General features: G+C 39.2%; 1 protein-coding gene and 1 long non-coding RNA gene across 2 annotated transcripts in view; one reads left to right on the top strand and one right to left on the bottom strand.

Moving 5' to 3' along the window:
- Window positions 1-2,675: 2,675 nt before the first annotated feature.
- UBE2N (ubiquitin conjugating enzyme E2 N) overlaps window positions 2,676-27,055 on the bottom strand; it is a 37,323-nt gene continuing 12,943 nt past the window's right edge. Inside the window, exons 2-4 of the mRNA XM_036866061.1 lie at window positions 7,146-7,392; window positions 6,812-6,952; window positions 2,676-5,961 (exon numbers count right to left, since the gene is read on the bottom strand). Coding sequence (XP_036721956.1) covers window positions 5,921-5,961; window positions 6,812-6,952; window positions 7,146-7,392 — 429 coding nt within the window. The 3' untranslated portion in view covers window positions 2,676-5,920. The remainder of the gene's footprint in view (window positions 5,962-6,811; window positions 6,953-7,145; window positions 7,393-27,055) is intronic.
- Window positions 6,920-16,934, top strand: LOC118902109. Its single transcript, XR_005021513.1, has 2 exons — window positions 6,920-7,054; window positions 16,578-16,934. It is a non-coding gene; the product is annotated as an uncharacterized LOC118902109 (long non-coding RNA).

Raw genomic sequence — 27,055 nt, forward strand, 5'->3', positions numbered from 1 at the left:
ACCATAATTCTTAACTGCTTTTCTTAATTTTTACTCAAATTCATTCCTTAATCAAATTAGTGAAATAAAAAATACTTGGCCATTACTGTGTATCAAGAAATAAAATACCTTTTAATCAAGTTACTACACTAGGAATCTAATCTCCAGGAATGTGGACACGGATGTACCTACCAAGATAAGGCAACCAAAGTGGTGAGACATGGAAATAAAATGCCCAGGCCCAAAGGGGTAATGGTTAACTAGTAATATATCCATATAATGGAATATTATACAGACATAAAAATGACATTCAGGTTAAGGATGCAGAGTAAACTGGTATGGCCTTTTTGAGAGCAACTGAGTAGTAGTAACTATCAAAATTTTAAATGCATATAACCCTTTCACCAATTACACTTCTGGGAATCTAGTCAACAAAAATACTTCAACAAGTTGCAAAATCAAAATATGGTCAAAGATGTGTATTGCATTATTTATAAAACTGGCATCAATTTAAATGTACAAACTGGGTGGGTTAAATTATGGTCATCTACTTGATAGACACTATACAGCTACCAAAGAAATGTGCTGCCACAGATGGAAGTCCTTGCAATAGTGCTAATTGAAAAACAATACAGCATTACCTGTTAAGGTCACATTTTTTAAAGGAGCCTGTACAGATTTCAGATTTTTTAAAAAAATCCTGTCTAGGGACTTCCCTAGCAGTCCAGTGGTTAAGATTCTGCACTTCCATTTCAGGGGGCACGGGTTCGATCCCTGGTTGGGGAACTAAGATCCTACATGCCGAGAGGCGCAGCCAAAAAAATTAAATCCTGTATAGTTTTTAAGTGAACGTTCTGAGAAATTTTCAGTGTGAAAATGTTCAATAATCTCAAATGAAAAAACTGGGTTTTATAAGTGCCCAATCTGTATATAACTTATCAAGATATGTATGTATTACTATCAAAGCAGAAAAAGGAAATCACCACAAATCTTTTCCGTTTTTGGAGTAACAGTAACGTATCACTTTTTAAAAGGGGGAGGAGAGACACATATCCGTGGGTTCTAACACAAGAGCAATGGAATAATCAATCACTGCCAAGGAGGTAGGGGTTAACTCAGCCTACAGACAAAATGGAGTCCCCAGCCTGTTTTTTTGTATAGTCCACAAACTTGGAATGTGTTTTACATTTCTAGTGGTTGGAAAAAAAATACCTTATGACATGTGATAATTAAAGTTTTGTTAGAGAAGAGCACAGCATGCCCATTTGTTTAAAATTGTCTATGGATGCCTTTTCACCACACTGGCAGAGTTCAGTAACTGACACAGACTCATGGCCTGCAGAGCCCAAAATATTTACCGTTTCAGAATGAAAAAACACGGATTACAAGAATTTGGCCCTACTCCTTTGGTTAACTCACAGTCCTAATGCTTCCTGCCAAAACATAAGGAAAACAGCACCAAGTTCAAATTTAGTGTAACCAACATATCGTGTCTAACCTGCTTTTGACAGGTCTGGGTAAGTCTTCTTAAGTAGTCTACTGTTGAACCTAAGCCAGAATACTTTGTAAACTTGCTAGGTTATAATGAAACAAGAGTTATTGGGATTTACTAATCTAGATCATGAACTATTTCAAAAGGAGTCACATGGTGGGTGAATATGGATCAGGAATATGTAAAATGGAAATGTACTAGTTATTCCACATGATAGGAACCTGAGTTATCAAATCTTTCATAATTTCTAAAATTTTTTTGTCCCATAGGTAAAAATGCTTAGCAGAGCAATGTTAAAGCTCCTTAATGAGCACCATAAAATGTACTTCTACGAGATCATGGGATTTCAGTTGTTGCTCTGCTACGAGACAAGGAAGGTCTAAATATTCAGACAATTACCATATATGCTTCTCCAACCAATCAGAAACAACTACATCAAGTCCACAGAGGCTCAGCTTGGTTAGCGAGTCTGCATTCATACGCTTTCAAAATGCTATGCCAACTGGCACATATGAAATGAGATCAGCTAAAGGGTAGCAAAGATGAAATTGCAGGGAGAAGGGAGGACCCAGACTCTTCATGTTGAGTTCCATACTTAACAGGAAAAACTTTAGTACAACTCCCAGTTTTGCAGCCAATGGGAACTTGTCCAATTTGTAACATAAAGCTGTAGCAAAGCCAACTCTTGGAACAAGTCCTCCCAATTTCCAACCTCAATGATAAAAATGGAAATTAACTCAGGGGGTGGGGGATTTGGTTAAGGAAACAAAGTATCACCAGTCTGGATGGTGGAGTACAGATTTTTATTCTTAATATTTCAAGTTATTACAGTCAACATATTTTGCTTTTGTGATCAAGTCATTTAAAAATAAACCCCTGATATTTCTTAAACTAAGCAGCATGCTAAATAGCTAAATGAAATGTTGCCCCCAGCCCCAAAATACATTATTCCAATGAAATATTACATTTTTTTTAAATAGACTGTTGAATTAGCTGCCCTATAATCATGGCATTTTTTTTTTTGCCACCTTTTGTAGGTAAGGCTGTATTTTTAAACCTTTGCTACTGCAACTAACAAAAAGTTGATGTGGCTAGAGTAAGTAGCCAAAAGATTCCTGAACCATCAAATAGAAAAATAAAGCCGATTCCTATCATTCCCATGATACCATTTAGTTCCATTTAGCTAAAATTGTGTTTATGTCTTAAAGGATACCAGATTTCCCCGCCACACTCTCCTTTAATAGTGCTAAACCATAGCACCTATGGCTTTTGTGTATTGATTTATTTTTAAATGCTCTGAAACTGTATTAAAAGTGTGTTCTTGGTGTAGAACAGGGTGTAAGTTCTACATAATTTCAAATCTGAGATCTTATTAGGCAGCCTCTGAGAGGACCAAGACTAGTGTGGAAGCAAATCACAGCAAAGGAGACAACAAAATTTTAAAATCTCATGAAAAACAAAGCTCCTATTAATACCTCAGGATTTCAGAAAAGCTTCTGAATGGGCAGAGTTGACTTTCAAGAAGCACTTATCAATATATTCAGATTCTTCTCCTCTCCCAGGGCTTTGCACGTGCTGTTCCCCAGCCTGGAGGTGTTGAATCCAGAAGAGCGGCCCCTCCCAAGTGCTTACTTCCCTTCTCCATCAGAGTGGAAACTGCTTTGTCCATGCCCCCTCCCCCATTAGATGAGAAGGTCCAAAAAGGAACGTCCCATGACAGTCTCATACACCTAATCATCCCCAACAAGTAGTACAGTGTTGGGCACATATTAGGCACTTTTACTTGACGAATAACTGTGTCCATAAGCTTAGTAGTTACAAAGTCAAAGGCTTACAAGCGAAAAGAACTACATAAAGGAGCAGGTGGGCTGGGAGAGGACTCTAAACAGCTGGAGAGTCACTGAATTAAGAGAAGAATGACAAGCTCTTAGGATGGCTGCTACTCAGCTCCTCCCAGAAGGTACCCTACATAAGGCAGGTCATGTCTGCTGCTGGCAGAACTTCAGATCATTCAAGTTACCAGAATTCTAGATTTTCACGTGAGTCTCCTGATTTTTTTAAATGTTGGCACTGAATTCAAAATGTTTTAACCAACCACACTGTGTGGGCCAAGGAAAATAGGCCCCAAAGCCAGATGTAGCTGCCAGTTTTCGAACTCTTATCTTGGACTCTTCCAGAGCCCCTTAAATCCTAAGAAAGCTCAACACACTGGTTCTTGTTTCATCCCACTGGTTGAGAAAGGAAGTATTACCAAAACAATGGGGACTCATCAAAATTACAAAGGAAAAAACCATGATGCCATGAAGTTAGGAATTCGTGTATTTGAAATGAAAACAGTGAATTATTTCATTTCTGTATTTCTATAACTCAAACTCAGTAGATATCAGAGGCCTATTTTAGATACATTTTTGTACAGTAACAGATTTAAATCTGGAATTTTATAACTTATAAATCACTATGTAATACTAGCTATCATCATGAGCAGTGCCATCTGCAATAAATAAAGCTGATCTCTATTTAACTGCTTGCAGTGTTCACTCATTTTGGCCCCAGAATGAGATTCAGTTTCCTTAGTGGCAAGACAACTTCTAAACAGCTCAAGAATTGTTATAAATGACAACTGCTGTTAAGTCTTTAAATTTACAATATTAGGGTTATGAACAATTTTATTCTGAATTAAACTAGCATTTGTTTCCAAGCAATGCATTTATTTGGAAGGATACCAGTTACCAGTCATCAAAAACTTTTGTATGTTGAAAATGTAATTTTAATAGATAATTCTTCATCTTACATAGGAGCACAATAAAATACACCACATTCTGAAGAAACTCCAGAAGTTACGAGAATAAGAGGGGGGAAAATTCAGATGGGCTACAATATCCATTACCTTAAACTGCAAGAGACAAAGGTTCCAACCCACAGGTTAACATTTACATACTTATGACTGACTACATTTATGTCTTAAAAATAACAAGAATCAGGAATTAGATATGGAAGGGTGGGAAAGAACAGTTTTGTGGGGGAGGAACTCTGTCAATGCAGAAAAAAGAGTTGATTATCAAATTAAAGATTAAAAGGAGCTCCCGTAGCAAATATTAGAGGGATGACAGTAAGAATCATTAATTGAGGATATGATGCCCTCTAAGGGAGAAACCTTTCTGATGACACTTATGCAAGCTGGCTGCTTGAGATTTGCTCAGCAGGTCTGTAAGAAAGACTCATAAATGGCCTGAACGAACCCCAAGTGATTATCAGATTGGTGTTTCCTAATAACACACACCAGTGGTCACACATGAAGTTCTGAGACAAGAACTAAGAGCAAGGTCATAATGCAAATGCCAGACACAAATGTGGCACATGTGAAAGTCCCACATAAAGCCAGTCACGAGTGTGGCTGTGCTGTGACTCTCCTCTACAGTAATTTTCAAACACTGTGGCAAGACACCCATGATCATCTGACTAATCAGACAACACAAACACATTTATTTCAAATTTCTAGGAGGTAAAAAATGTCACATACTGATGCTTTAGGCATGCTCAGGGCCAGCTTATAAATACTCCATTCAGTGATATATCTTAACACAAGTTTGCATCAGTGAAAAGAAACTGGCAAAATCTACCTCTCGCCATTCAATCTGTCAGACGTTGAAGACCAAAAGAGAATCTTCCATCAGTTTTAATTTTTAAATACGATTGTCACATTGGGAAAAATGAAATAAACACAGTAAAATAAACTGTACAAAGGCAAAGTAGAATAACAAAAAATATTTTACTAAAACATAAGATTTACAGAAGTTTCCAGACAAGCCATACAAAATGGTCACAAGCTTTTTCTTGAAGGGAGGATTCTACACTTGACAGCAAAGTCACAATGTTATTAGTGAGGGCTGTGATGTTTGTTTAATGTTCCCATTTTGGTTCAAACAATCAAGCTTGTCCATCTACAGTGTCTAAATAAAGTTAGACTTGGCTAGAGAGCATATTCTAAAGAACTGGTTAGCTGCTTTTAACCAATGCAATTAGATCACCATAAAAAGGGGGAAAGGAGCCCATAAAATTAAAATAAAACTACCTTCCCCCCACCACCAAAAAAAAAATAATAATAAAGAAAAACACCCACACCCCTGCAGCTAACCCTGACAACTACCTTCATTCACAGTGCTTTATACTCAAACCATGATGGGGAAATGAATAAAAGCAGAGAAGGGCCACTGCTTTTAAACGTTTCGCAACAATCCAGATGACACTTCTAGCCTCTGCTCATGCTTTACAACAGTGAATCAGGACAAGACATAGGTTTGCTAATGTGCATTTAATCACCAAAGGACTGAAGATGTCTGGGCTTTTATTCTGTAATGTTTCTAAGACTGTGTCCATTAAATGCAAACAAAAAAGGAAGAAGTCTTGGCAGAACAGGAGAAGTGATGCACACTTGATGATCGGATCGATTTAAATATTATTCATGGCATATAGCCTAGTCCATGCTCTAGCTGTAGACAAAAACAAACACGCAATTATTACTTTACTTAGTTCAATATGTTCCTTTCCAAACTCTATAAAAAGTAAACAAACAGTATTAAGTTAATTATGGAAACAGCATGCTGTAATCCCTTAAATTCATGCCATTTTCTATAATCTGGATCAGGGCAGAAAGATTGTCTATATGTCTAATTACCAAAACACTACAATAGAATTTTAAAGTTCTACAAAATTCAACAGGATGAAAAGAGCTATCTTCTTCTGTCTCCTTCATTTCTAGACATATAATGCTCCTCATTAATTATGTTAAAATCTGTAGCAAGAAGCTTACTGATTTCAAACTCCCTAACTATAAACTGACACATAGTTTAGTTTAATCAAACAGATTGCAAAAAACAGCTCAAAGAAGCTTAAAGGTCTTCCATTATCTTTAAGTATTGCTAGATGAATGGCAGGCACGCAGGTATTTGTTAAATCATGTGTAGTTATACAAGAGTCCAAGATCTCCCAATTACAGGTCCTCTTTAAATTTGGGAGTCATGTAGCAGGCTATAAGATGGCGTTTGAACATCTTTTGTTAAGAGGTTATTTACATACTATAAGAAAGATCTGATTTTTTCCTTTTAATGTATTTTTTCTTTTTCTTGTTAAGGCTCTAAACGATGTTTTTAAAACGGTGGTACAGGGGAATTCCCTGGCGGTCTAGTGGTTAGGACTCGGTGCTCTCACTGCCGAGGCCCAGGAACTAAGATCTGGCAAGCTGCGCACAGTGCAGCCCCCGCCCACCCCCCCACCCCCCAAAAAAGGTACAGGTTGTTTTTTAAAGTGGAAGTGGTGTGAAGGAGAATGAATATCCAGTACCTGTTTCTATGGCTTGGGCTTCGTTGGTCTTCCACTGCTCCGCTACGTCATTTGCTAATGGATCATCTGGATTGGGAGCACTTAACAAAGCCTGGATCGATAGCAGAACTGTGCGGATCTGCAGTGCTGGGGACCACTTATCTACGAAGGCAACAGGCCCAGAATGACCAAGCATGAAAAATACAGCCACAGAACTGCTGCATTTCCCTCCTACAGAGTTCTGTGGTCTTTTTATTATATAAGGTAAGATTACAATATTCAGATTCTCAAAAGGGAATGCTTAAGAGAAAAAGGAGAAATCTTAATAGCATATAATGATAAAGATAACACTTACCTTTCAAAATATCTAAACATATTCTTCCCAACTTGTCTACATTAGGATGATAAATTTTGGTCATGAAACGTACTTTAGGGGCTGCCATTGGGTATTCTTCTGGAAGGAAGAGTTCAAGTTTAAAAGTCCCTCCCTCAAAGGGGGAATCCTGAGGGCCAGCAATGACCACATGAAAATAACGGGCGTTGCTCTCATCTGGTTCTGCTTTAATGCCGGGAACTGGCTCTGCCAGCAAACGCTGGGTTTCCTACAACAGAAAAACATAACACATTTGTGAAACAAATATCATTTTGCTAAACACCAAAATAAAAGTTAGAAAATCTATCTCTTGGAATTGGACATAAAAGAACCTCTCCAATCTCCCAAACAGTTTTTATTTAGCTTAATAAAATGCAAAGTTCAAAGGAAAAAACATAAATAATCACAATCAGCTGAAAGCAACTGCAAGCAAATACTGATGACATCATATACAATTCCAGCTACAAATGTCTACAAATATGTTGAGAATAAAATTAGACTAATGAAACTGATCTTATACTCAAGGGAAAGAGGAGAAAAAAAAAACAAAACAACACTAGAATTACTACATAGGTAAGGTAACTTGCTCTGTTTAAAGTTCACCAAAACCAAGCTGTTTAAAAAGTAAACTTAGTTTTTAAAGCCATTGAAAATCTCCCCTCTGAAAAATATAATGGAACAAAATAAGTACAAGTGCCTAGGCACTTAAACAGGGCTAGAGAAATATACACAACCACGCTGATTAGTCTCTAAAATTGACAATGACTCAAATGGACCCTTCCTGCTCCCTCAGCAATCATATCATTAGTTCTCTTTTCCATCTTTCTCCCTCCTAAATAACTGTAATATCCTTCCTCCTCTCTGTTCAAGCCTCCAATATCTCCATCCACATCCTCACTTTTGGCTGATAACTCTGCTTTGTATTTCTCGAGAAAATAGAAACCTCCTTAAGTTCCCACTGTAGCATTTGTATACCAACCCGCATGTGTGTGCTCGTGTGCTCTGCGCCTTTTCTCCTGTTACTAAGGATGAAATGGCTGTCACTCTGGCTAAGACCAACCTCTCCTCTAGATCTTATCTCCTTCTCACCTACTCAAGGACATTGCTCTAGCATCGCTTTCCTCTCTTGAATCATCAGTTTCCCCTCTTTATTGGATCTTTCCCCAAACTGTACAAACTTACTGTAATTTCTCCCCCCAAAAAAGGAGAAAATGACCTTGACCTGACTCTCCCCCACCAGCTACTGCCCCATTGCTTTGCTCCTCTTTGAAAGTTATCTATACTTGCATGTCTCCAATTTCTCTCCTCCCCTCCTATCTTGAACACAACTCTCCAATCAGGCTCTAGCCACCAAACTGCTTGTTGAGGTCATCAATGATTCCCACATGGTAAAATCAAATGGCTAACGCTTAATCTTCATCTTAATTGACTTAAACACAACGTCTTACCCAGCTGGTCTGCCCTCTCCTTGGTCTGCAAGGCTTCATCCAGCTTCTTGAAGCCACACTCTCCTGGCTCTCTTCCTACTTGTATGGCAGCAATCTCCTTGCAGTTTCTTCCTACCTCCCCAATACTCCAATATTGAAGTGCGCCGGGGCTCTGTCCTAGGTCTTCTACTCTGCCTACACACTTCCATAGTGATCTCATCCAGTCCAATGAATTTAAATACTCAGTCCACTCCATATATGCTGAAGCCCCAAAAGCATATCCTGCACAGATATCTCCCTGAATCATGCCTCTTCTATCCATAACTGTCTGCTCGGCAGCTGCTCTTAAATGTCTAATACGCATCCCAAATTTAGCAGGACCTTTCCCCACCCTCAACCTGCTCCTCCTCAAAGCCTTCCTCGTGTCAGTTAACCAGAAATCCATCCTTCCAAATGATCCACCTTTTTCCTTCATACCCCACCCATCTAACCTGATAAGCAAATTTTGTTGGCTTGAACTTCGAAATCTACCCAGAATTGGACAGAAGTCTCATCACTCCACTGCTACACTTCTGATCCAAGCCACCACCAGCTCTCACCTGGCAGACTGCAACAGCCAACTAACTTGTTCTACCTGCTTCTGACCCTCAACTCCCATCTGTATTCCACAGAACTTTTAAAAATCAAAGTCCTTATAATGCCCCCCAAAAGAAGCTTTACATGATCCCCTCATTCCACCTATCTCTTAGGCATCTTCAGCTATGCTTCTGCCACCCTACCCACCTCCTCATCTGCTTTGTTCCAGCCAGACTAGCTTCTCTGTAGTTCTTCAACCTGCGAGGCATACTCCTCCCTCAGGTGCTTTGTGCTCACTTTTCTTCCCCCAACTTTCTATAGAGCTCACCCACCCAGTTCCCAAGATCTCCATTCAAATGTGTTTTCTCAGTGAAGCCTCCATAATTGAATCTGCAAACCCCACTCCACCCTATCCCACACCCTCCCCCTCTATCCCTGCTCCCCCCCACCACCAACTTTATCTCCAGGGCCTCTGAACATATTACATCTCACTTGTTTTGTTTGGAATGTAAGTAACACAGAAGGGGAGATGTTTGTTTATTTAGTGCTATATCCTCAGCATTTAGAACAGTGCCTGGCACCATAGATGTTCAGTAAATATCTTACTGATTTATGAATCTATCTAATGTTACAAAGAATGAGGAATAAACGATCAGAAATTTCATCTTTAACGTTAATGTTATTCAAAGCAGGATGAGCACACCACAAGAAGAAAAAGAATCCACTTAGGTGTGGGAAGAAATCATCTAATTTATATTTATAAATTATTTAGCCAGAAAAATGTTAATATTCAATATACAAACTGACAATAATAGTACATGTAGTTTTATATATTAGTAATATATTTTCAACACTTTGAATACGTATGTGTAGTCAAAAACATTTAGAACACTGCAGTATTTAAACTTTTAGGTATGAAAATCAATGAATGAGAATATTGTATTCACACTGCCTTCACTTAAGAAAAATTATACACCTTACACTACTTCACTCTACAGCCTGCAGTGCATATACTAAAAAAAGATTTCTCTGTCAGCACGGTTATATATTGAAATAGTCACAAGATGCAGATACAAAATCAAATCCTTTCCCAAAATGTGTTAAACTCATTTAAAGTAATGCTTTTAGTACTTTAATTCAAGACTAGTTTGTTTTGTTTTGTTTTAATCATGGCAATGCAAGGGCAAATCAAAAACTGAAATGCTATACACTACTTTCAGCAAAATATTCTTTAGATTCAAACAAAGTAAAACATTTTTAGAGCATTAAAAATCTCAAGAGGCAATAAAGAAGCCTCCCATTTTGGGAAGTCCTCCAACATGTAACTAGAACAAAAGAGAAAAAGTAAAGATATCAGGATGAACAGCAGGCGTGAAGGAATAAGAAAAGAAGTGGATGGTAAATTCCTTGAATTTTGACTCCTCACCTCCATTCTCCTTTTGTTTTACCCCAGGTCTTCATATTTTTAGAAAGCCATAAAGAGAGAGACTGGGGGAAAAAAAGAGAAAGCTGGGGTCCAAGAGCCCCAAAACACCATTCCCTGGTTACACAAAATAGTAGCTCTATTCAAAGCTATAAAAAGCTTCCAGAAGGGCCTCCGATCACATCCCAAAATAGCTTCAAAATCACTCTCGGTACACACTGTCAGAGGCAGAGAGGGCATTCTCCTCATCTTCAGTTCACCCTCAAAATCAGACAGTCTTTCTAAAGAACGTAGATATTAAACATATCATGTGGCCTGATCAAGTATCAGATTTAATCGGAGCACATTCTAGAATAAGCTCTTGGGTATGGAAAACTTTTTGAAATAGTTTTTATATGCTCTCAAGTCCTAACGGATTTTGATATAATGAATAGATGCATAATTATTTGACTACACAGCACTGATTTCCCAAACCCACAGCATAAATTACAGGAGGAAAAAAAGAATAAAATCCAAACCAAATGGAACAACTCTCTCCCACAGAAGTTGTCGATTTTTTTCCCTAAAAAGGCAAAAACTGGGTAGGAAATAAAATCCTTCCTGCTACTACTCTCACACATGGTTAACTGTGAAACACGTTCTAGTTTTATCCTATCCTTTGGTAGAAAGACAGTGAAGTATTCTTCAAGTCTAGAAATAATGGGTTCAAATTACTAGTGCATTGCTTAACTACAGTTTTGAGCAAGTTATTTACATTGCTCTGAGCCTCAGCTTCCTCATCTATATAGTTAACATTACATCTCATGCAGAGGTGCTATGAAGAGCAAATGAGATAACACTGTAAAAGGACTTGGCAAATGAAATCACATAAGAAGCCCACAGTCACATTATAACCAACTCAAAAAGAATCTAGGGTAAGAACAAAGCACAGTAACAAGTCTCAAGATTTATTAAATAACAGTGTTTGTTTTTAAAGAAAACAATAACCTTTAGTTGCATTTTGTGATCCTATTTGTTTAAAAGCAATCCTGGGACTGAATCCCAGGTAGAACTTAGGTTAGGCCATGCAGAATAGAAAATAATGTAGACTAGTTTAGAAAATTGGTTACAAAAAGTAGAAAAGGAAGCACATAAAAGGAGAATATGAATTTAAGTGGCAACAAGATTAGGTCGCAAGGAAACTATGTCATCTTACAGAATGCATATAGCAGTTCATGCTACAAATACTTTAAAGGATTTAAATAACATCAAATTGATCTGATTATCAATAGATCTATTGGGACTCAAAGAGCAAATCCCAGAATAACACCACAGTAATGACAACACTTAACATTCAATCAACTAAACTCCATTAACTAGGACTTTTCCTGTTTTTAGGTTCAGTAATAATTTGTGTGCACTATGAAACAATGTAAGGTCTTACAAATGTTAAGGTAATGAATTATGTACAGTAAAATTTTAGATAATAAACCACTCTTAGAAAAAGAGTGGTAATTTTCATGTAGGAAAAGCTGTCCCACTTATTAACTATATATACCCCCAACACATTATATCTATAGCAATTAGGTTTTTCCCCCATTTAGAATATTCTCTGAAACACAAAACTGCAATTGTGAATCTTTTAGCTCATCTCGCCTAAGATCTGACTATACTCAATAACTCTATCAGGGACTTCCCTGGTGGTGCAGTGGTTAAGAATCTGCGTGCCAATGCAGGGGACACGGGTTCGAGCCCTGGTCCAGGAGGATCCTACATGCCGTGGAGCAACGAAGCCCATGCGCCACAACTACTGAGCCTGCGCTCTAGAGCCCTCGAGCCACAACTACTGAGCCCATGTGCTGCAACCACTGAAGCCCACGCGCCTAGAGCCTATGCTCCACAACAAGAGAAGCCACGACAATGAGAAGCCCGCGCACCGCAACCAAGAGTAGCCCCCACTCGCCGCAACTAGAGAAAGCCCACGCACAGCAGCAAAGACCCAACGCAGCCAAAAATAAATAAATTTAAAAAAAAAAAGAGTTCGCATGCTGCAACTAAAGATCCTGCACACAGCAACGAAGATCCCGTGTGCTGCAACTGAGACCTGGTGCAGCCAAATAAATAATAAAATTAATTAATTAATTTTTTAAAAAGTAATGTGGTAAAAAGAAAAAGGTAAAATTTTAATATTTTATTTAACCCAATATATTCAAAATAGCGTTTCAACACGTAATCAATATAAAAATTATTGATATATTTTATAATCTTTTTTCATATTGAGTCTTCAAAATCCAGTGTGTAATTTAAACTTAGGGCACATACCAATTTGAACTAGACACTTTTCAACTGCAATCTCCACATGGGACTGGTACCATATAGGACAGTGAAACACAAGACAATCCTGTTATGTGATGATTTTACTTACAGGTCATTAAGAATAATTTAACTTACTTCATATAGTGAGTAAAATTTGGTAGAGAAATTTTAAAGCATCACTATATTCCCCTCAAAAAATTCTTTATGAAAAGTAACGTCAGGGAATTCCTTGGCAGTCCAGTGGTTAGGACTCGGGGCTTTTCACTGCCAAGGGTGCAGGTTTGATCCCTGGTCGGGGAACTAAGATCCTGCAAGCCTCACAGCACGGCCAAAAAAAAAAAAAAAAGTAATGTCAGAACATCTGAATCACTAATGACAGGAATGTGTGTTACTGTTTTTACAGTCACAAGACTGTGTTTGAAAATGATTGGTAGCAAATAAAAAAAAAACTGCATGGAGAAAAATTAATTCAAGCGAGGCAAGTTCACGATGAAATAAGGGTTAATTGGTGAGAAATAATTTTAATTTTTATGGTCCACACTACCCCCTAGTGGACATAAGACATCATCTACTTATATCAACCCCTTTTCCTTGGCAAATGAAAAATCTGACAATCATAAAAGTTAATTATTTTACCGTAATTCACTGTTTTTTAAAATGCTTATCCTAAAGTTAGATGAGATTAATGATTCTCAAGGCACACCCTCCTCCTCCTTTTTCTCCCTCTACTCCCACACACTTAAATCTCATCCTTTCTTTGGTGGTACACTCAGAGACGGAAAAATGGAGGTAACTGCTTCAAAGGCTCTGGATACCAAGATATCACTTTGTTGAAAAGCTTCTTTATTTCCAGTCAGACCGGTAAGTAACAGTTAGGAAAGTACTCCTGTGTTCCACTTGGAGTAACACCCAATAGATAGGGTGGGATGACCTGGGCAAGAAATCTCTCCATTCTAATTTTTCTCCTCAACCCAAGACCAATTCAATACTTCTGTTAAGTTCAGTGAAAAGGAACGGAGACTTAGGAGCCAGAGAAGGACTTTTCAAAGGCTAAGTATATCCAACCAACTTATTTCTCAGGTCTGAATTTGTCTGGAAGCATCTCCCTATACTTCCAGTTTCCTGCACATTAATACCTCCACTCCTCTTACTATAACTAGCACAATAACTTGGTTTACTTGTCAGACCCTACACTATTGGAAGATGGGAACTCCAGCTAGCAAATGGTGGTGGTAAGTGCTAAATAAAGGCTTCTTCCAGGAGTAAATGCATGCACACTCAGGTCCCACACAGAGCTGACGAGAAGGATTACTATACCTGCTGTCAGTTAATAACTTCTACCCCAGGAACGGCATGTACGATTATTCCAATCAGTGACAATGGACAAAAATCTGAAAATCCTACTAACAAACTATGCATCCAACAAGGAAAACTATTAGGCTGAATTTCTTGACTTCCTTGTCTACTACCTCCCAATTCTTTTGCCCCCTAAACACATCAGGTTATGTTGCAGTCTGTTTCTTTTCCTCCCGCATCACTGGCCTGTAAATTCCATAAGGTCAGGGACCGTAGGCAATTATCAAGCAGTGTTCCCAGATCAGCAGAGAATCTATAAAAGCTCAAGTAATAAAAAAACTAGGTCAAATACCGATTTAAGTGCTTTAAATGTATTACTAACTCATTTAATCCTCAGACCCATTTTACAAATGAGGAAAATGAGGAACTAAGAGTGACCACTTAACAGTATAACCAAAGCTAGCAAGTGACAGAGCCAGGTTTGAAATCTAGGCTATTGGGCTCTACTCACTGTAGCTTCAGAGCCTGTTTTCTTAATCTCAATGGTAAATAGAAAGACAATTAACAATACAAACAGTAAATATCAAATGTTTGGCAGGACAGTAAATAGCACAGAAGTTAAGGAAGGGCTTCATAATCATGAGAAAGTGCTTCATGAAAAAGGTAAATTAAGCCATGTCACTTATTTTTTTCTTTTGGGATTGTCAACTGAAGAAGTATATAGTCTTACTAAGATAAATAGGGAAGGGAAAAAAATCTGCTATATTTGATTTAAAAATTGGTATAGACCAATTTTTGCTTTTTTTTTAAGTTTTAATAATGGTTATTTTTTATTTATTTGTTTATTTTTGGTTGCGTTGGGTCTTCATTGCTGCGCGCGGGCTTTTGACCATTTTGACCCGAACTATCTGTTATATGGTAATCCATTCTGTCTCTGATATTACACAAACCATTATGCTCGGAAATGTTCTGTGACTTTGAAATATGAACTTACTAACAAATACATTAATTCCTTATTTTGCTCGTGGTATTGTGGCATCAACTAACTCTAAGTAAGAGTAAAACAGAGTCCCTTGCCCCCTCCCACCCCAGGAATTTATTTCAATTTGAGTATAAATATACATAAAAGTCAGGGTTTTTTTAAACATCTTTGTTGGAGTATAATTGATTTACAATGTTGTGTTAGTTTCTGCTGTATAACAAAGTGAGTCAGCTATATGTATACATATATCCCCATATCCCCTCCCTCTTGCATCTCCCTCCCAACCCTCCCTATCCCACCTCTCTAGGTGGTCACAAAGCACCTAACTAATCTCCCTGTGCTATGCAGCTGCTTCCCACTAGCTGTCTATTTTACATTTGGTAGTGTATATATATCAGTGCTACTCTCTCACTTCGTCCCAGCTTACCCTTCCCCCTTCCAAAAGTCAGTTTTTGGAAGATGCGTTTTAGAAGGGGTATCTCAAGGTCTTAGAGTAGGTACAGGTGTGAGTTAGGGACACTATATGAACAACAGGACTAGATTGGGGGCATATTTTTTCTCGGCTATTTCTAAAGACACTTAAAAAGTTTTCTGGAAAGACAGAAACTTTACATCTCCATCTTTTTTTCCCTTTGTTTTTTTGAAAGATTTCTAAATATTGACATCACAGTTAAAGACAGTATCAACTACTCCTTCATATAGCACTCATGAAATTCTTGGTGGTAAAAATGTCCTTTGAATACCCAGCACTGTAATTAGTAGACTGATAGAAGTTATGTTTCCCCATTTCTCTTGGTTTCTTATTTGATGACGCCATAACACTTCATGGCTTGAAATGACTTTAGCACCAGCTCAAAAAATAAAAATAAGTCTTTAGTGATTTGAATACTTTAACTGTCCATCTTAATGAATTCTGTGTCTTAGGAATGATATCTTAGACCTCTGAATGAAGAGAGGACCTAATAACTTAGTAACACTTCATCAGTGGGATTGCTATTGTGCCAAGGTACTTAAGGCACTGTTAATAAACCCATTAAAAAAAAAAACTTGCACATTTAAGATTCTGGTAGGGAGTGTGTAACTTAGCAGGTGGGGGAGGGAAAGTCTTCTGAATTCATCCTGAATGGAAACAGGGAAAAATTTTAAATGCCTGTTCCTGTATGGTGAACACTAATTATGAGTGATACATTAGCAAAAACCAGTGAACACGTTCTTTTTAAAAACTTCATCTCAAGTTAGAAATGATCTAGATTGTGGGTTTCTTTCTTTCGCAAAGTTTTAACTCATTGTTTGAAGTTGATAATTCATTTTAAGGCCCTTACGTGTGAATTTAGACAGTTGTCTATAAATCTATCCACTATTAAGCAACGGTAAAAATTCCCCATTCGTTCATACCTTTCCCTCCTCTTCCTTAGTGCAATTTTCAGGTTGGGAGCTTAAGAAGAAGGCGAGGGACTTCCCTGGTGGCACAGTGGTTAAGAATTGCCTGCCAATGCAGGGGACATGGGTTCGAGCCCTGGTCTGGGAAGATCCACATGCCGCGGGGCAACTAAGCCCGTATGCCACAACTACTGAGCCTGCGCTCTAGAGCCCGTGAGCCACAACTACTGAGCCCGCACACCAAGAGCCCATGCTCCACAACAAGAGAAGCCACCACAATGAGAACCTGCACACTGCAATGAAGAGAAGTGCCCACTCACCACTACTAGAGGAAGCCGGGGTGCAGCAATGGAGACCCAACGCAACCAAAAATAAATAAATAAATAAATATTTAAAAAACATAACCATTAAATAATTTAAAAAAAAAGAATGCGAAAATTTGAAGTAACTGTTGTAGAAAATAGAAAAACTTATCTATGGTCACACAGAAGGACTGCCTGGCAGCATAAGGCAAAATGAGGTTCGTAGTAGACATTCGTCATTGCTTTTGGCTACCCAACAGCTAGAACGCCCTTTTTTGGGAATCACACTCCCCAACCTTCATGGATCCTCACCTCCCTCAACAGAAGCTTTAGTCTTATTTCCTAACTCTCTTGCAACCTAGCATGTGAGACCTAGGCTCATTCAAAAACCTGTGCATCAGAAGCTAAGAAATAAGGATCCATTCTGGAGAGAACAGCAGTAGTTACCTCTAGACAACCAAGTGCAGCCTCCTGTACTTGGCATCAGCAATCACACTGTAGCATGTGTTGCATGTGATGTCCACAGTGAAGTCCATGATGTGAGTCTGAGCCTTGTTCCTGACTGCCTCTCTCTTTGGCACTCCTAAAGACTGTGTTAGATATCTCATAACTCAATAAATACTACTGCAGATTAAAATAGCCCAAGTTGGCTTCCATTGTTTGCTGAAAACAAAGTCTAAATTAGATAGAAAAGAAAGTGAAGGAAAGGTTAAGAGCTAATAGACTGGGGACTTCCCTGGTGGCGCAGTGGTTGAGAATTCGCCTGCTAATGCAGGGGACACAGGTTCGATCCCTGGTCCGGGAAGATCCCACATGCCGCGAAGCAACTAAGCCCGAGCGCCACAACTACTGAGCCTGCGCTCTAGAGCCCACCAGCCACAACTATTGAGCCTGCGTACTGCAACTACTGAAGCCCGTGTGCCTAGAGCCCATGCTCCACAAGACAAGCCACTGCAATGAGAAGCCCGTGCACCACAATGAAGAGTAGCCCCCGCTTGCTGCAACTAGAGAAAGCCTGCACACGCAACAAAGACCCAACACAGCCAAAAATAAAAATAAAATTAATTAAAAAAAAAAAAAGAGCTAATAGACTGCGGGTAAAATGAAGAGGTTAAGAAGCAGCTATCGGGCTTCCCTGGTGGCGCAGTGGTTGAGAATCTGCCTGCCAATGCAGGGGACACGGGTTCGAGCCCTGGTCTGGGAAGATCCCACATGCCGCGGAGCAACTGGGCCCGTGAGCCACAATTACTGAGCCTGCGCGTCTGGAGCTTGTGCTCCGCAACAAAAGAGGCCACAACAGTGAGAGGCCCGCGCACCGCGATGAAGAGTGGCCCCCATTCGCCGCAACTAGAGAAAGCCCTCGCCCAGAAAACGAAGACCCAACACAGCCAAAAATAAAAAAAATAAAAAAAATAAAAAGCAGCAGCTATCTCTTTGGAATTAAACGGGGTCAAAGGAGGAGAGCACTGAAGCTGGCTAATTTCTTTATCAAAGAACTTCTACCTAGTTTAAGAGCCTTTAAAGAGGGAGCTAATTTACGTTACAGAGCTAACTTCAACTAGGCATCCTGGTGTACCTACTAGGGAAAAAACTTTAGAGCTAGGAATCAGAACTTAATCCCAGTTCTAATTGTACTAAATTGTTATACAACCATACAAACTCTTTTACCTCCCCAATCTACTAAAATTTAGTCCCTTGAACATTTCAAAGGTTCCCTCTAGCACTAAACTTGGCTAAACATTTTATTATTGGAATGAGTTAAATCTTACTGCTATATGCTTCCTTCTACTGGACGGTCCCTTTTTGTAATACGCTTTAATCTTGTAATTACTGTTCAATACTCAGTATTTCATCTTCCCTATTGAGGGAAGGGATATAAATGAATATACTGTATCCCCAGTATCTGTGACAATGCTTAATACCTAAATAAGGAAGAAATTTGTTGCGAATGATACCTGCTTTTTCCCCCAAGTTTATTTCACCTGCTCATTAAAGAAAAATACATATGAAATCAACTTAAAATCGCTGTACTCCTAATAACCAAAATCCAGTTAATATTCCAGTACATTTGTATTTGTTCTGACAAAGACGAAAGTCCTTAAAAACAGTTTAATGTGTTTACACTTTTTCACTTATTATGTCCCTGCATGGTGCTTTCCCGGTTGCTTTATAGATAATCAATATTCTTTGCAAACCATATGACATAAACAGGCACTTTTCCTGGCCTACCAGCTAGTGGCTACACTTCTACAACTACCATATATTATTTATTCAATCCTTTTCCTTGATTACTAGTTATTTCAGGTTTTAAATGTGGCAATCACAGCAAAATTTAGGTGCTAAGTGCCTGAGGACTCCACTAATAGGAAAGGCCTCTGTTGATATTAACAGACAAGAAGACAGATGGAAGCTCAGCAGTTGAAATTTTCAGTGAGGTAAACAAAAACAAGTTACAGTTGGTCCAGATTTGAATTCTAAATCCATCTGTGTCACTGACATAATTTTGTCCAAAATCCAAACCACCAGAAAGGAAAAATTAAGTTTTTTTCACACTCTGCATGCAACTGTGTGATAAATTAGGAAGCAATCCGATATTAGGGTCTGTCTCCCCCAAATAAGCATCCTGTAACAAGTCTGCCACACTGCACAGCTCCAAGAGAGGACCATTCACATCACAGTCTGCATGAATGACACCCCCTGAAGTTGTGCAGTGCAAAATCCTAAATACTCTGGATTAAAAATAAAACTTCAGTTTAGCGTCTGTAAAAATAAAGTTTAGTATTGTCTAACACATGGAAAATTGACTACATATATGATAATTCTAATAAAATCAAAATATATTATTTACCCCAAACATCCCATTTCCCTACCCACTGTTGACAAATGGGTGTTCACTATGCTTTAAAACTCTATGCCCCATGGAACTTCCCTGATGGCACAGTGGTTAAGAATCCGCCTGCCAATGCAGGGGACACGGGTTTGATCCCTGGTCCAGGAAGATCCCACACGCCGCGGAGCTACTAAGCCCATGCACCACAACTACTGAGTCTGTGCTCTAGAGCCCACGAGCTACAACTACTGAGCCCATGCACCACAACTACTGAGCCCGTGCGCTCTAGGGCCTGCGTGCCGCAACTACTGAGCCCGCGTGCTGCAACTACTGAAGCCCGCACGCCTAGAGCCCATGCTCTGCAACAAGAGAAGCCACCGCAATGAGAGGCCTGCATACCGCAACAAAGAGTAGCCCCCGCTCACCCCAACTAGAGAAAGCCCACACACAGCAACAAAGAGCCAATGCAGCCAAAAAAAAAAAAAAAAATCTATGCCCCATTTCAGAGTTATGTTTAATATTATCTATTTTGTTGAACAAATACGAAATGACAATCATAGGTTTCCCACACAAAAGACGTTCATTCTTCTTAGGCTTACAGTGAGGCAGTATCTTTGCAAAATCAGAAAACAGTAGTAAGCAATATTAAATAAGGGTCAGAATTACATTAGGCTCTGTTCTATGCAATCCAACCCTCCCAACCACCCTAGAGCTAGATTAGTATATTAAGCAGATAAAGAAGCAGAGAGGTCAAGTGAGGATGTCCAAGCTAGTATTTGGCAGAGCTAGAAATCAAGCCCAGAGAGCCTGGCCCCAGATTCTGTACTCCTTCCACACATAACCACACATCTCCACATACACAAAATCCTTTTGCTCTTGAGAATTAGGAAGTAGACTTAAGCCATTTAAGCCATAAAGCATTATTTTGCCCACAAAGCAGCATTTCTACAATTTTGAAAGTCAACTGTCGGTTAAGAGGTAAGCAACTGACTAAATGCTACTGAATACTGTTGGAAAGCAGGGGTGTACCTTCTGTAGAATGCCATCCCTTACGCACTTCGCCACCCTACTGTTGGTGTCCCAACTACACCAGTTCCTATATGTCAAGGCCCAGGTCTAATGTTTGCAGTCCCAATGCTGAGCACCACACAGCGTCTCACATTCTGTACCAGCTGAAAGAACAGATCTAACTACTACTGACTGGGTAAAGGGGGATCCAAGAACTTCCAAAAATGGTAGGCCCAAGGCTTTAAGGAGCCAGATGGTGGCTGTAATATGGCTGGAGCATGTGGGAAAAAAAAAAAAAAAAGGACTTTTTAAAAACTCCAAACCCAATTTTCACAAACTATTTCAAACTTTTTGCTCAAAACCTTTGGCCTTGGTACCTTCCCTACAGGTTGTGCACTTAAAGGACTAAATACTAAGCACCAGAGATAGCAGGCTTATGTTTCTCTTGCCCCTTTAGCAACTTTGAAGATCCAATAGTCATTTTCCTCAACTTTAATAATGATCATTTGCTCAGTACTAACTGGCTGACATATTAAAGATTCAGTCCTCTGCCTCAAGGTTTTTGGAAGAATTTGGAATGAAATTGCTCAAGAAACCAAATTAACATGAGGTTAAGGATTTTAATATTTCAAAGATTATAAATTTGGTTGAAAGTTAAATAATCTTAAGAGATCCAGCTGGAGTATAACTTAGTACATATAATTTTTTTTTATTCTTCTGTGATTTCAGATGATTATTTTGTCCTGTGCTACTGAGCCACAGGAGAAAATGACCACGACAACTCAGATTTTAATATAACTGAAATAAGCACAAATTTACATACTAAGGCAGAAGTATTATATGATACAGCACCTGTGTACAGTAATACTGGTCAAATTCATCCACTTCATGTGGATAGCCTGAGTCTCTGAAACAATGCAACCATACATCTAAAGAATATGAATGCTAGACTTAGGGCTTGCTGGCAATGTGAGCTAATATATTATGTAAAAATACATTTGAACAACAACAAAAAAAACAGGCTACAGAACCATAAAATAACTGATTTAAATTGTCCAAGTAAACAATGGCTTCTTTGAAGAAAGGAATTACCTGAAAGTGGAGACACTTTTCAATGAGTACCCCCCTTTGTTGAATTCTGTAACATGTGCAAGACCCCCCAAAAAAAAAAAAGTTTTAAAATAAAATCATCTAAAGAAATTGTGCATTTTGAGTAACCCTATTTTGAAAATAACAATGTCTCATTATCAAGACAATCCTTAAAACTCAGAATAGTCAAAGATTAAAAAAACAATGCTATTTAGTGCTGTGGAGAAAACTGGATCTCATATACTTGGCTGGTGGGACTACATGCTGGCCCAACCTCTAAGAATTCCACCTCTTGGAACCTATCCTAAAGAAAAACTGTGGATGTGCTCAAAACTACACCTCCAGAAATAACGATCACAACAAAGAAAAAAGATACTGTAAATGTAACAGTGTAGAAAGATATCCTTCTATATAAAGTGAAAACACACTTCAAAACAGTATGATCTTTTAATTTAAATGCTGTGCTGGGGTGATGGAATGTTCTAAATCTTAACTGAGATGGTGGTTTCACAGCTGTTTACATTTGTCAAAACTCAAGTTGTACACTTAAAATGAGTGTGTGTAACTGTATGCAAATTGCACATTAATAAAGTTGATTTAAAAGAAAAAAAAGTACAGTATGTGACGTGCCTTAAGCTTACTGAGGGAAGGAACTGGGTCCTAATTTAGGGAAACAGGGTTCTTTATTCACCTGAGTACTTGCCAGGATTTGGGGGCAGGAACTACACAGTTTGACCAGTCATTAGAGAATCTGAGCAGCGGAGCAATGCAAGTGGAGAGAAATGAGACGAGAAGAAAAAACCGAGAGCCAACAAGGTGAGTTACACCATTTGCTGCTAAACTCCTAACTCAATAAAAATCACTAAACTTGCAAAACGCTTGCAACTAATGGATTCTTGTCTCAGTTAATAGCATGTACAATGCCAGAACCACACAGACAAAAGGAAACTTCAACACCTTAAACTACTAATAAATGGCCAAACTTTGGGCAGGACATTAGACTTTCAGAGCCTAAAGAACTGGAGAGCTAGATAAATTTAGTTAAAACTCCAATGTGCAGGGACTGACAACTGGATTAATCCCTAAAATTGAGTTGGATGTTCACATACATTGTTTCACTTAATTCTCAGAAATGTGCACAGAAGCCTATCCAGTAGAAGTCCACTCTAGAGTCAAGGGCTCTTTTCACACATCATAGTTAGAGCCTGGAATCCTCAGCATCCAGCACTGCTTCACACCTCTGCCTTCATGTTAGGTGAATGACAAAGAGTTTACATCTAAAAGGTGTAAAGAGAAAATAAGTCTCTTAACTTGCTCTGGTAGTATATGAAGCACTGTCCTTAGGGCTAATGCAAAGTCAAAGGCAGGCAGAACTTGTCTCCCTTGGCATTTTCTCTCTTTAATCCCCACTTGAAGGCATGCAGTTCTGTCTTTCCTGAGATTTGAGGGCTGGCCAAATAAAGTGGGGGATTCCAGTGATTTGGTACAAAGGCATTTATTTCTCTGTAGTATATAATACTTACCAAAAAAAAACCCCCAACAAATCAAAACAAATACACACATTTTTAAAAACTGTATAAATTCCTAATTCTGTAGGACTGAAGTCAAGCCAAATACTGCCACATCTCAAGAGCTTCTTGCCCTTCCCTATCATGGGCTGGACCAGAAGGTCAGGCAGCTTTCTATGTTTAAAACATCTATACTGGGGACTTCCCTGGTGGTGCAGGGGTTAGGAATCCGCCTGCCAATGCAGGGGACACGGGTGCAAGCCCTGGTCCAGGAAGACTCCACATGCCGCGGAGAAACTAAGCCCGTGCACCACAGCTACTGAGCCTATGTGCTGCAACTACTGAAGCCCGCGCACTCTTGAGTTCTCATTTTATTTGACCTCCTATAGATTTCAGAGGATTTGAACCATAATCCTTGGAAAGTTTAAGTTCTCATTAACCCTGTTTTTTCCACCTGCAGGGTGTTATTAAGGATATTCAGGGACTAGTTTAAACCTAGAGCCTGTGCTCCACAACAAGAGAAGTCACCGCAATGAGAAGCCCGCGCACCTCAACGAAGAGTAGTCCCCGCTCGCCCCAACTAGAGAAAGTCCACACGGAGCAACAAAGACCCAACACAGCCAATAAATAAATAAATAAATAAATAATTTTTAAAAAATTAAAAAAGAAACCAAAACCCTCTACAGTGGGAAATTTATATCTATGCCAGATGTAAAGTAAGTATCTCTCACTTATCCTTCCATACTTTGTGATTTTGGAGGTGGGACTCTGCAAACCACATTTCTGCTCTGCCAGGGGCTCCCTGTTAAACTCTGCAGATGGGGTGGGCAGTGCTAAAGCTGCTAGAGGGGACTTGCCTCTTCCAGGCTTCTTGTCCACCTGAAGTGCCTGTGAGCATCACCCAACATCCCTGCAGCAATTCATCCAATTTGCAGTTTATCCCACACTGAGAGAACCAGTTTGTCACAGCACCTCTCCCCGCACCGCCCCACCGGCTCCCCCACCTGAGGGCGAGACTCTCTTCAGAGGCCTGGATCCCAGCTAGGGCTCCTTCTCTCAAGTTTCTGAATTTTAATAACTTCAACTTTTTCTCTTCGTTTCTTCCCCCAGACTTAGGAGACGTAGCTGCTTCCTATAGCTGCTACCTCCACAATACCTTAAAGTTCTCTTTTCATCTTTCAGTCACCTAAGTAACAACTTGACATATGTGACAGCTCCCAGGTGTTCACAGACTGCCAGAGTAAGGATCAGCCCAGCCGCCTGCACCCCACCTAGTACCACCCCACCCCTCTGGCCCTCCACTCAGCAAAAGACACAAAGGACAGCTGGGAAGCAGGAGGGCAGTTGTGCCAGTTAAGGAAATGACATGTCTAGAGGGAGCCCACACAAGCATCTTGGCCCACAGATGTCTGGGAGCCCTTCCACTTGACACAGGCAGAAGCCACAGTGCCCATATCCAACAACTAGAAAATAATCAAATTCGGGATTTATTGGTATCAAAGTGAGTTTCACAGAAGTCAGGACCAACCCTACACTAACTAAAAGCCACCTTTCCTCGCCTTTCAAAGCAGAGGACCTCAGCTAGATGCTCTTTAGAGAACAATCTGATAATGTGCTCTAAGTAAGCCACACCCAAGTGTGAATGACCCAAACAGAATTTCACAATCATGGGAGAATTCTGAGACTCCCAACCACTATACAACCAACTTCTCCCCAACCATACTTCTCCAGTACTGATAAAAGATTTAAAGTCCAGCAATTTTGCACACAGCTTGGTAATACTCTGAGGCAACAATTTCACATATTTGGGCATCAAATGAATCTAAAGAAAAAGGTAAGCTGCACAAATCAAGATTAAGGAAAGTGATCTTCCTGCCAGAGGATATAAATAACCTTTCTCAGTCTTTCTCACTTCCATTATAAAGCTTTTTCAGTAGATGCGAGAGCAATAAGACTCTTGATACTGAGCAAAATGGGCAATATTTCTGTAGTTTGCAATCACATTTTTCTGTTTTCCAACAGAAGTTATATGATTAATTCTGTGATATAAATAAGATAGACTAACTAGTATGATAATGTAAACACCTACAATTTTATAATTATAAGGTGAATCTTTGGACTTGGACTGCAACATTTGGGGCTTTAAAAAATACAATCTTCTTTTTTTTTTAATGAATGTTAGTGTGTTTCTATACTACCCCTCTCCTCCTGCTCCAGCCATACACTGGTTTTCATTTTACTAAAATCAAATATTTGAATTAAATCATTCTACTACACATGCCAGCTAATGGCAAAATGAAGTAGCTGATATGTACCAAGCAGAAAAAATTATCTTGAGTATTTGTTTTAGTCTGCCATAAACAATAGAGGGACCTGTCAACAATCAGTACAAGGAACACAGTAGATATTCAGTGTACTCACTACTACTCATAATGTTTAAAATATTAACATACATTGGTCATAAATTACATAAATACATAACCCCAATTGGCTTAATGATTCAACCAAAGAAATAAAGTAGCAGGACTTCCCTGGTGGCGCAGTGGTCAAGAATCCGCCTGCCAATTACGGGTTCGAGCCCTGGTCCGGGAAGATCCCACATGCCATGGAGCAACTAAGCCCGTGCGCCACAACTACTGAGCCTGCGCTCTAGAGCCCTCGAGCCACAACTACTGAGCCCATGTGCCGCAACCACTGAAGCCCACGCACCTAGAGCCCGTGCTCCACAACAAGAGAAGCCACTGCAATGAGAAGCCGCGCACTGCAATGAAGAGTAGCCCCCGCTCGCTGCAACTAGAGAAAGCCCGCGCGCAGCAACGAAGACCCAACGCAGCCAAAATAAATTAATTAATTAAATAAATCTATAAAAAAAAGAAAAAAATAAATAAAGTAGCACTTTGCAGTAAAGAAGTGTATGTGTGCACTCTTAAAATATTAAAATTGCTGTAACTTGTGCACTCTTAAAATATCAAAATTGCTATAACTTGATTACTCATAAGAGGGAACATATGCAAGTTCTACTTTCTTTTTTCATTATAGTGGACCTAAATATCTGCATTTTTACATCCACACCTGAGGGGCTTAGGGAGCGAAAGCCTGCTGAGTAGGACTGGGTTCTTGGCTATCAGAGTCCCACTGCATACTTATACAGTAAAATCTGCTAGTGCAATCCCTACAACAAACGGAGATGACATTGGACTTCTCCAACTCCTATGTTTATGGCCCTGTTACAACTAACCCACTATTATCAATTAAGCAGTAGAAAACAAAAGGCTAGTGTGTATGTATGGGAACCATGAGGGCGAGGGTATACAGGCTTTTTAAAAAAGTATACATGGCGCTCAAAACCCTGACCCAAGGAGTGTCAAATATTTTATTTTTCTGATGGCTACAAAGAGCAAATTAAAATATCTTTTCACCAGTTTTTAAAAAAGAATGAAATCTTGCCATTTGTGACAATGTGGATGAACCCAAAAGACATAATGTTAAGTGAGATAAGCCAGACACAAAGACAAATACGCATGTCACTTATGTGCAGAACCGTAAAAAAAAAAGTCAAACTCAAAATAACAGAGATTAGAAAGGTGGTTATCAGAGTCTGGAAGGTAGAGGGAAAGGGAAGATATTGATCAAAGGATACAAACTTTCAGTTAGAAGATGAATAAGTTCTGGAGACCTAATGTACAGCATGCTGACCATAGTTAATAATAATGTATTATATACTTGAAATTTGCTAAGAGATCTGTAGACCACCAGAACAAAAGAGATCTCTCTGA

This window comes from Balaenoptera musculus, chromosome 10 (genome assembly GCF_009873245.2).
Source record: "Balaenoptera musculus isolate JJ_BM4_2016_0621 chromosome 10, mBalMus1.pri.v3, whole genome shotgun sequence".
NCBI lineage: Eukaryota > Metazoa > Chordata > Mammalia > Artiodactyla > Balaenopteridae > Balaenoptera > Balaenoptera musculus.